General features: G+C 38.9%; 1 protein-coding gene across 1 annotated transcript; it reads left to right on the forward strand.

Moving 5' to 3' along the window:
- Positions 1-11,690: 11,690 nt before the first annotated feature.
- Positions 11,691-12,116, forward strand: LOC142173715 (nectarin-1-like). Its single transcript, XM_075239349.1, has one exon. The coding sequence runs from the start codon at positions 11,691-11,693 to the stop codon at positions 12,114-12,116; it is 426 nt and encodes a 141-aa protein (XP_075095450.1).
- Positions 12,117-12,755: the final 639 nt, after the last annotated feature.

Genomic DNA, 12,755 nt, shown 5'->3' on the forward strand with positions numbered 1-12,755 from the left:
ATAGGCTTTATTACTATATGGATAGGGGATGCCCGCCTGCAGCAGGCCAGATCGACTTTATATATATTATTATTATTATTATAGGATCGGGCTGCACGCCGCAACAGGCCTTATAGGCTTTATTACTATAAGGATCGGGGTTGCCCGCCTGCAGCAGGCCTTATAGGCTTTATTATTATTATGGGATCGGACTGCACGCCACAGTAGGCCATATCGGCTTTATATAGCGCTTGGGCTGAAGAAGCCCCTCCGGAGTCTGTCACACCCCCAGTGTGCGTAGATGATTATATTGTCACGACCCAAAATCTCACATGTCGTGATGGCGCCTATCTCAATACTAGGCAAGCCAACAATCTCAATAAAATACCATATCTTTTAAATTTGAAAACAAAATAACTAAATTCAGCGGAAGAAACTCATAATTTCAAATATAACACTCCCAAAACCCGGTGTCACTGAGTATATGAGCATCTAATATGAATACAAAGTCTGACAGATAAAAATCACTGTCTGAAAATATAGAACAGTACAATAAGTAAACAGGAAAGGAATCGAGTCTCCGGACGTCAAGCAGCTACCTTGATAGTCCCCAACACAATTAAATTTGAAATCTAGTAGCCGCCGTATCCGGGAGCACCTGGATCTGCATACGAGGTGCAGAGTGTAGTATGAGTACAACTAACTCAATAAATAACAAGACTAACCTTTGGGCTGAAAGTAGTGACGAACTCCGCAGGTACAGTCCAGTATAAATAATGGTACAAACATGTAGGCATGCTTTCAAGTTTAACAGTTAAACTCAGTACAAGTAAAATAGATCAATATTGCATGATATGAGGAATAGGAAATCTCAGTAGAAAGGCCTCATGTAAATACTGGTCACAAATTATTTGGTCACTCAGTACTGTTTATGGCCAATCCAGCCCAGGGATATTCCATCCCATATATATATATATATATATATATATATATATATATATATATATATATATATATATATATATATATATATATATATATACACACACACACACACACACACACACACACACACACACACACACACACACACACACACTGACAATCAGTCAATATATATATATATACACACACACACACACACATCAACTGACAATTAGTCACTCAGTACCGTATAAGGCCAATCCAGCCCTGGGGTAATTTATCCCCAATGTAAACAATACGGACAAGATCCATGTCCAGGAAAAATTCATCACAACATATAAATAAGTAAGGCAAGTCCATGCCCTGGGAAGTCCATCCAGAATATATATAATCATCTACACTCACTGGGGGTGTGTACAGACTCCGGAGGAGCTCCTTCAGCCCAAGCGTGATATAAAGCCTTTATGGCCTACTGCAGGTGGGCAGTCCCGATCCATATAATAATAAAGCCTATAAGGTCTGTTGCAGGCGGGCAGCCCCGATCCATAAAATAGTAAAGCCTATAAGGCCTGCTGCAAGCGGGTATCCCCAATCCATATAATAATAATGTTTAAAGCCATTATGGCCTGGTGCAGGCGGGCAACCCCGATCCATTTAATGATAACATATATAAAGCCAATATGGCCTGCTGCGGTGCGGAGATCGATCCCATAAATATCCTCACAATGGACGAATATGACTGAGTGTGAAATGTATATTTTTTTTGAAACAATTAATTTAACAGCAACACGACCCCATGGGTCCCAAAATATCAGCACGTTACCTACACATGATCTTTAATAAAAGCCTCAGCTCAATTTATCTAACATGTTCAGATAATAACATGATTCTTTAATCTTTACAACTTCACATGATTTATTCAAGTCACAATTTCTATGGTGCACGTCCACACGCTCGTCAACTATCGTGTGAGTCACCTCCAAATAATTTGTATAACATCAATTCGGGGATTCATACCCTCATAACCAAGTATAGAAGTGCTACTTACCTCAAACCATGTAATTCTCTATTCCGCTATGCCTTTGCCTCATGAAATGGCCTCCAAATGCCTCGAATCTAGCCACAAATAATTCAATTCAGTCAATAAAATTTATTGGAATTAATTCCATAAGAAAATACTAATTTTCCAACAAAATCCGAAATTTAGCTCAAAAATCGTCCGTGGGACCCACGTCTCGGAACCCGACACGACAAAAGTTTCCAAATCCGAAAGCCCATTCAACCACGAGTCTACCCATACCGATTTTACCAAAATCTGACCTCAACTCGACCCAAATCTTCAATTTAAACCAAGAGGGTTTTTTAAATTTTTCAACTTAATTCACCCATTAAATGTTAAAAACAACTATGGATTCGGGTAATTTAACTAATATTGAGTTAATAACACTTACCCCATTGTTTTCTCTGAAAATCTCCCAAACATCGCCTCAATCCGAGCTCCAAGTAGGCAAAAATGCCCATTTTAAGAACTTAAACTCTCTGCCCAGTCATTTGCTCTACGCGATCACGGACAAACATACGCGATCACGAAGAACAATTTTCCACTGCCCAGAAAAGACCCTACGCGATCGCGGTGTCCTTCATGCGATCGCGATGCACAGGATCCCAGCTCTAAGCGATCGCGGCCCTTTTCACGCGATCGCATAGAGTAAACGCGTGGCCCAGCTTCCTCTCCAATTCCCCTATGCGAACGCAGCATTTCCCACGCGTTCGCGTAGCACAGCATGGCCAAACCTATGCGATCGCAAAGAACAAAAATCAACACTACCTCAACAAGCCTACGCGATCGCGGGTGCCTTCACGTGATCGCATAGAACTAATCTCACCTCTGCCCAAACAAGCCTATGCGATCGCGGACCTTCTCACGCGATCGCATAGAAGGAAACCAGTGACATAAAACCAGCATTTTCAGCAGTTTACCAAGTCCAAATTTCGATCCGTTAAGCATCCGAAACTCACCCGAGGCCCCCGGGACCTCAACCAAATACACCAATAAGTCCTAAAACCTTATACAAACTTAGCTGAAATCCCAAATTACATCCAGCAATGGTAAATCCACAAATTGCACACGGATTCAAGCCTAATGAACTTTGAAGTTTTCAAATTCTACAATTGTCGCCGAAACCTATCAAATCGCGTCCGATTGACCTCAAATTTTGCACACAAGTCATAAATGACATAACGGACCTATTCAAATTTCTAGAATCGAATTCCGACCCCGATATCAAAAAGTCAACCCCCCGGTCAAACTTTCCAAAAATTCAACTTTTGCCATTTCAAGCCTAATTCCTCTACCGACCTCAAAAAACTTTTCCGGACACGCTCCTAAGTCCCATATCACCATACGTAGCTATTGGAATTATCAAAACTTTATTTCGGGGTCGTTTACACATAAGTCGATGACCGGTCACTATTTTAACTTAAGTTTTAAACCTTGGAACTAAGTATTCCAATTCATTCCAAAACATCACCGGACCCGAACCAATTATCCTGGTAAGTCATAAAATAACTATAAAGCATAAACTGGGCAGTAAATGGGAAAATGGGGTTGTAATACTCAAAACAACTGGTCGGGTCGTTACATTCTCCTCCACTTAAACATATGTTTGTCCTCGAATGTGCCAAGAGTTGTTTCCAAGCCATCACATCACTATTCTATCCACCACACACATTACCACCACGTCACCCTATTCTGTGTAAATTGTATATGCCTGACAACACAACATAATTAAAAATCATTACTTCAACCTTAGCCCATAAACCTTGGAATTCAATTTCCAACATTCAGAATTTCTTTTCAAGACCTAAATCTCGCATCAACATGTTGTATGAGTCTGAACAAGTTGTATCAAGCCCTAACCATAGCCCATATATAATCACTTAACATACTACATAACTCGCATGCTCGCAGCACCATTTCCGATCACAGTAAGGACTCCAAACTAACCCGGTAATAGTATTAAACCCCATATCAAGCCAAACCTCGTTGCAAAAACTCCGTACACTGCTGATATTTAAAGGAACATACGGAATTTCATAACTACTTATTAGATCAACAAGTCATGGAACTCTCTCGCCCCTACCAGAACCATAATCACTTTCTAAGTCGACTTTCAATATTATCCTTCCGAATATACTGTAATCAAACCTGATAGTACTCATTCTAGGTCCAATGACCATATATTATTAAACGCATCTATCCCACTGACATGCCACACCAATACAACTCAAGCCACAACTGCGCAACCTTGTACCCAAAATGGAAGATGTCTCAAAGTAGAGAACCGTATTGCAAGTTCAACAAGCACCACCACAAATACAATGCTATAAGCTCATTATATATAGTAGAACCAAGACACATGAATTTAATAAGAGTAACCAGCTCTTCTAGAGCTCGCATTATCATCTCGCATGGATAACTCACATGCTATAGTATCAATATCTGACCCGCACGGACAACTCACGTGCCAATAATATCAGTATACGGATCTGCACGGACAACTCACGTGCCAATAATATAATTCGCCTGGCATGGTCACAAGCCTCCAGTCCAAGCATATCATACAGGAGCAATCAAATAAGTACACATGTATATGATAAATAAAGTAGAATTCACATGCTCCTGGACTAGTATAAATAACATGCCATAGAGTAGGCATGTGCAAAGTGCGCTATCACAACTCAAATCGGTAGTTAACGCAGAAATTGTAACTACCCAATTTATTCAGGGAATTAGCCTCTTTGTAACCTCAAGTATAACTTAGATAGTCCTCAACAAAAGGTACGAATAAAAAAAACGTTATAACTTTACGCTTAACAGTTAACTCTAGGCATATCTTTGCCTAAGTATTCTTCCGAGTATGAATACTTGCCCTGATGCCCGCATATGGGCTCAAACCTCACATATATGCACACTCATAGCGCGTAGCTAACATAATTAACTAACGCAACTGGTGCCTCCACTGAGTTTAAATAAAGCACTCACCTCAAACAGGCCGCAACCCTGAAACAATATGCTTCGGAGAACTCCTAGTCTCCAAATTCATAGAATACATGAACCACCGAAACTGATCCCAACTCCAGCACTCGAATGACTAACACATCATTCATGCACTATTATCCCAAGAGGAAATCTTTCATAATTCTTTCGTGCCACATAGCAATAATTTGAATATCAGCAGTCTATCAACCATGTGAGTACCGTAATACTAATTAAATATCCGTAAGTCAAAATACAATGTGCCTTCTAAAATATGCACCCTTCTTATACAACACCAAGTAGTAATAGTATTTATCTAGTCATTTGGAACCGCCCATGTTGTCTAAGAATTCATGACCATTCTGCCCAAACTTCGTGACCTTCCTTCAAGACTGAACTGCAACCTTGTACATGTAAATCTAACTTCCGCACAATACATAATATCTATCTTTCTATCATGTAAAAAGCATAAGAATCTCATTATCAACCTTGAGTCACCAGCAATTTACATACCCAATTAGTTAGAAACCTTCATCTTGCTTCCTTCCAGGAGGAAATCACAATACACAACACATTCCCCACACTGTTAGAAAATATTTGGTTCAAATCATGGTAGAAACCATTAAGAACACTTTGAAACCCATTTGCATATAACCAAACTATCAGAACTGAATTCTTCTAACTTGACCAAGCCTTGCAGGTCACCAAACCCAAGAATATTGCCACCAAAACATCTGTAAAGTCTAACCACATCATAATTACCCAAAAGGACCGAGCATACCATTACCATACTGGTCTAACCTACTACCCAGTTGTCCTATTAACTTAGAGTTTCTTTAGAATTACCCTCAAGTTGACACTTCTCCTTGTCAGAATACTACGATCCTTACCCAAAGCTCAATACAAGACATCCTAACATAAAACCATACCGCCCTAAGGTCCATAAGCCACTGTATTCTTCTTAAGCACCACAAAAGTACCACAACCGAGATCCCCACACTGAAAAGACCTTATGTGGACATAAAATTGTTCCTTTTTAACTTTCTTGCACTGAAATGTAGAATCCATAGTCATACAGAACTACCACAAGTCCCGACACCATCCAGTGTAAATAACCGATTCTGGCGATATACAAATTCAGAAAAATTTTGAATCGACACATATACATTTTGAATCCATTAGAACCCTTTTAAAATTCACTCACTATGCTCAAATCTAAATTGCACCGCACAAACGGGCCGAAAGACACAAGCCACATTAGCACAATAGCCCCCAAAGAAGTAACCCTGCCTTAACACCACCAATCAAATCCATACTTCGTGCGCACTACATCCTTCAAAATAACCATTTAATCATTTCATGATTTTTCATATTTTCATAAAGTTCAATATAACCCGTATTCAAGAAATTTTCTTACTCGATTCATCCCCGATCTCAACCTCTGCAAGTCATAACTAATCAACAAGTATGTCTCGGACCAAAACCAATATTGCACATAATCGTGCAATCACATCGTAGATAGCAGACTCCCCCACTTGGCTCAATGCCATAGAACAAAACACTCGATAAATCACAATAACCATACGTTATCACTGCCATAATACTGCAGTCAGTTCAACGAAAATTCTTCTCAAGCTTATGCAACAACCACCATAAAATACCTCAATCATCCGCTAAGTTCGCATTTATTCTCGTGACAGTCAAGTTAACTCTCTCGACCAAATTCAAATTCAAATGTCAACACATACGCCCCGCTGGAAGAAAAGAAACTCTCCACTCAACATAGATTACTCCGCAGAGGATAACCCACCTGCTTAGCCTCAAATTGGCATCTTGTTATACCCCTTCGCAATCACAATTACTATGCAATCACTTAATCTTTCTGAGTCAAAACTCATTAACAAGACATGCGAATTTAATTTGTCCCACTTTAACAATGTGAAATATCCTTCAAAACATTCATACTCGAGACTGTACGTCACATCAAAGCGAAAAATCAAGCACCCTTATTTTTTCCAAGGAAATACTCCTCGTCACATTCGAATCATCTTAACACATCCCGCAGTCACATCATACTCATCACAAAGCCATTTCCAGCGCTCATCGGGCCACAAATTTAACTCGTAGGGACATTACCAAATATATGAGTCCAAATATACAAGTTCTCACAACTCAAACTGCCGATTCTAAGCTGCGGTCTAAACTTGGCCTCAAGTCCTCTAGACTGGCCCATCACCAAAATACAGAATACACATATCGAACCCCGTTCACGGAATCACAAGCTAGCGATGCACAGTTAATACTGAGCACTCATATGCGCACACGAATGCGTGGAAGGAGTTCAAAGAGTTATGTTTCAAGTTAAATAAATTTTGCACGATAGAATACAAGAAACTAAAATTTTCCTAAGGGCTCGGCAGCCTCTCGAAGATAAGTACAGATATCTCTGTACCAATCCGCAAGACTCTACTAAACATGCATATGACTCGTGAGACCTATGTAACCTAGGGCTCTGATACCAACTTGTCACGACCCAAAATCTCACCTGTCGTGATGGCGCCTTTATCAATACTAGGCAAGCCAACAATCTTAATAAACCACCTTATATTTTAAGTTTGAAAACAAAATAACTAAATTTAGCGGAAGAAACTCATAATTTCAAATATAACACTCCCAAAACCCGGTGTCACTGAGTACATGAGCATCTAATATGAATACAAAGTCTGACGGATAAAAATCACTGTCTGAAAATATAGAACAGTATAATAAGTAAATAGGAAAGGAATAGAGTCTGCGGACGTCAAGCAGCTACCTTGATAGTCCCCAACAGAATTAACTTCAAAATCTAGCAACCGACATATCCGGGAGCACCTGGATCTGCACACGAGGTGCAGAGTGTAGTATGAGTACAACTAACTCAATAAGTAACAAGACTAACCTCAGGGATGAAAGTAGTGATGAGCTCCACAGGTACAGTCTAGTATAAATAATGGTACAAATATGTAGGAATACTTTCAAGTTCAACAGTTAAACTCAGTACAAGTGAAATAGATCAATACTTCATGATATGAGGAATAGGACATCTTAGTAGAAAGCCTCATGTAAATACCGGTCACAAATTATTTGGTCACTCAGTACTTTTTATGGCCAATCCAGCCCAAGGATATTCCGTCCCGTATATATATATTCGCATCGACTGACAGTCAGTCACTCAGTACCGTATAAGGCCAATTCAATCCTTGGGTAATTTATCCCTAATGTAAACGATACGAACAAGATCCATGTTCAGGGAAAATTCATCACAACATATAAATAAGTAAGGCAAGTCCATGCCCTAGGAAGTCCATCTCGAATATATATATAATCATCTACGCTCACTGAGGGGCTCCTTCAGCCCAAGCGTGATATAAAGCCTTTATGGCCTACTGCAGGTGTGCAGTCCCAATCCGTATAATAATAAAGCTTAAAAGGCATGCTGCAGGTGGGAAACTCCGATCCATATAATAGTAAAGCCTATAAGGCCTGCTGCAGGCGGGCAGCCCCGATCCATAAAAAAGTAATGTATAAAGCCATTATGGCCTGCTGCAGGCGGGCAGCTCTGATCCATTTAATGATAACATATATAAAGCCAATATGGCCTGCTGCGGCGCGCAACTCGATCCCATAAATATCCTCACAATGGACGAATATGACTGAGTGTAAAATATATATATTTTTTGAAACAATTAATTAAACAGCAAAACGACCCCATGGGTCCCAAAAATATTGGCACGTACCCTAAACATGATCTTTAATAAAAGCCTTAACTCAATTTCTTTAACACGTGGGAAATGTTCAGATAATAACATGATTCTTTAATTTTTACAACTTCACAGGATTTATTCAAGTCACAATTTCTATGGTGCACATCCACACGCTCGTCAACTATCATGTGCGCCACCTCCAAATAGTTTGTATAACACCAATTCGGGGATTCATACCCTTATAACCAAGTTTAGAAGTGTTACTTACCTCAAACCATGTAATTCTCTATTCTGCTATGCCTTTGCCTTGTGAATTGGCCTTCAAACGCCTTGAATTGGGGTTGCCCGCCTGCAGCAGGCCATATCGGCTTTATATATATTATTATTATTATAGGATCGGGCTGTACGCTGCAGCAGGCCTTATAGGCTTTATTACAATATGGATCGGGGATGCCCGCCTGCAGCAGGCCATATTGGCTTTATATATATTATTATTATTATTATTATTATTATTATTATTATTATTATTATTATTATTATTATAGGATCGGGATACACGCCGCAGCAGGCCTTATAGGCTTTATTACTATATGGATCGGGGTTGCCCGCCTGCAGCAGGCATTATAGGCTTTATTATTATTATGGTATCGGACTGCACGCCGCAGTAGGCCATATCGGCTTGATATAGCGCTTGGGCTGAAGGAGCCCCTCCGGAGTCTGTACACACCCAGTGAGCATAGATGATTATACATATTCGGGATGGACTTCCCAGGGCATGGACTTGCCTTACTTATTTATATGTTGTGATGAATTTTCCGTGGACATGGATCTTATCTGTATCATTTACATCTGGGATAAATTACCCCAGGGCTAGATTGGCCTTATACAGTACTGAGAGACTGACTGTCAGTTGATGGATATACATATATACTTTGGGATAGATCTTTCCTGAGCTGGATTGGCCATATACAGTACTGAGTGATTGAGTATTTTAGATTGTGAGTACACAGAGTTTTCATTAAGGTGCATCACATACAGTATGTACATTGGCATATAGATACAGAGATGTCATATTCCTCGTATTGTTCAGAATTGATCCATTTCACTTGTACTGAGTTTAATTGTTGAACTTGAAAGCATGCCTACATTTTTTGTACCATTATTTATACTGGATTGTACCTGCGGAGCTCGTCACTACTTTCAGCCCAAAGGTTATTCTTGTTACTTATTGAGTTGGTTCTACTCATACTACACTCTACACCTCGTGTGCAGATCCAGGTGCTTCCGGATTCGACGGCTGCTAGATTTCGGAGTTACTTCTGTAGGAGACTATCAAGGTAGCTGCTTGACGTCCGCAGACTTGATTTCCTTCCTGTTTAGTTATTGTATTGTTCTATATTTCAGACAGCGATTTTTATCAGTCAGACTTTGTATTCATTTAGATGCTCATGTACTCGGTGACACCGGGTTTTGCGAATGTTTATATGTATATTTTTGAGATTTATTCCACTTAATTTAATTATTATATTTTCAAACTTAAAAATATAGTGGTTAATTGAGATTGTCAGCTTGCCTAGTATTGAGATAGGCGCCATCACGACAGGTGAGATTTTGGGTCGTGACGGGGGTGAATTGTAGCCAAATTAAAAACTTAGTAGACTTAAAGAGGAATTTGCCGACTAAACTTTTCCAGCAGGTTTGATTTACAGAAGAAGTAAGTTGAGACTTTATACAAATATCTCAACAATTTAACATGATATAGGCTCAAATACCAATTGTTAGAACCAAAAATACTTTATATCAAGACCTACCATGTCAAATCATCAAGAATAAAATTAAATGCGGAAGCGTACCTGAATCCATGGGAACGAATGAAACTTGTCGTCTTGTGTTAACAGTTTTCCAAACCAACACGTAAGCCGTTATATTCTTTCCAATGATGGGATGCTAGAAAGAAAACCCTACGTCGGATTTGGAGACCATAACTAGGAGTTGGCGTTTAGTACCTCAGTATAGTATTTAATAACTACGGTTCGGTACTTCGGTATTCAGTATATCAATAGATGTGGGTTTGGACTTAAATATTTCAGTATTTTGGTATACCGAAATATCAAAAACTCAATACTGAATACCGTAACGATATACTGAAATGCCGCAATTTCTATACCAAAATATACCGAAATACTAAAAACAATCTATATCGAAATACCAAATTAATTCGGTTCGGATTTAGTTTCGGATTTTTGGATTTTATGCCCACCCTAACCATAACCCTTTTAATAGGTGCACAATTTTATGTATTTCTAATATAGCCCATCATCAAATTAGAAACTACATCCGGGTATCTACACATAAGACCACGCACTTTACAAGGTATCTAATAGACTCATTTAACTTTAAAATCTTAGCATATCCCTTTTAATTTGGGTCAACCTTATAATGATATCAACCAACATACGATTATTCTTAATACGATATATATGCTAGTCCATAAAAAGTTCAAGTCTAGTTGAGACTAACTTTGGAGCAATTTAACATTTACCCCCACCCCCCTCCCCAAACCACACACATATTTATATGTATATGTTATTATCGAGTACTTATATCATTTCTAAACACTTGTTTTTCCATATGGATAATGTAAAATATTTTTACACAGCCAGTCTATATTAACCTATTGTAGTAGCTAGGTACAACCTACTTCATGTTCTAGTTTACTAATCTCACTTATTGTGGACTCACTTAAAGTCTTCTATATTGAATATTTTATTTATATCATAATGCCGACTATTCATATTTAATAACTCATATAAACTTTTTTAATATATAGACGTGAAACAGCTATAATGGTGAACGGATTTCCATGAAAAAAGAACTTTACATTCACGCCAGAAGATTTTGCATCAATGGGAATCGCACAACCAGGAGAACCCAATATTTTTGGAAGTCGAGTCGGTGTAGCCAACATTTTTAACATGCCTAGCCTGAACACACAAGGTGTATCGATGGCTCGAGTAGACTTTGAACGTGACGGATTAAACCCCACACACACACACCCTCGAGCCACTGAAATTATATCCGTAAAAGAGGGTACATTAGTTTCTGGATTCATTACGACGGATAATGTTTTTGTTAACAAGTTGATCACAAAGGGAGAAGTCTTTGTTTTCCCAAGAGGTCTCATCCATTTCCAGTTTAATGTTGGCAGAGGTAATGCAACTATTATTTTGGCCTTTAACAGCCAAAATCCTGGTGTTCTGCTTATTTCGATTTCCATGTTTGCGAGTAAATCTCAAAACCTAAAAGAAGTTGTGGCTAGGGCTTTTCAAACTAGTGTTGAGGAAGTTTGGGCTATAAGGGCAAGACTTGCACTACCTACTACAGGCATACCTTCAGGACGCCAATGGGACGACCGCAATATGCATTCATAATATGATAAACGTGATCAAGCTAGACATGGCCAAGGCATATGATAGGATAAATTGGTCTTTTCTTATCTCGTGTAACGACCCGGACAGTTGTTTTGAGTATTACAGCCATGTTCTCCCATTTAATGCTCAATTTATACTTTACAATTGCTATGTGACTCGCTGGGGTGATTGGTTCGGGTCCGGTGAGGTTTTAGAATGAATTGGAACATTTAGTTCTAAGGTTTAATGCTTAAGTTAAAATAGTGACCGGATGTCGACTTGTGTGTAAATAACCCCGGAATAGAATTTTGATGATTTCAATTACTCCGTATGGTGATTTTGGACTTAGGAGCGTCTCCGAAAAATTATTTGGAAATCCGTAGTTAAATTAGACTTGAAATGGCTAAAATAGAAATTTAAGTTTGGATGTTTGATCGGGGAGTTAACTTTTTGATATCAGGATCGGAATCAAATTCTGGAAATTGAAATAGGTCCGTAATGTCATTTATGACTTGTGTGCAAAATTTGAGATCAATCGGATTTGATTTGATAGGTTTCGGCATCGAATGTAGAAGTTAAAAATTCTTAGTTTCATTAGGCTTGAATTGGAGTATGATTCGCGGTTTTAGCGTTGTTTGATGTTATTTGAGGGTTTGACTA

This window comes from Nicotiana tabacum, chromosome 19 (genome assembly GCF_000715075.1).
Source record: "Nicotiana tabacum cultivar K326 chromosome 19, ASM71507v2, whole genome shotgun sequence".
Classification (NCBI taxonomy): Eukaryota; Viridiplantae; Streptophyta; class Magnoliopsida; order Solanales; family Solanaceae; genus Nicotiana; species Nicotiana tabacum.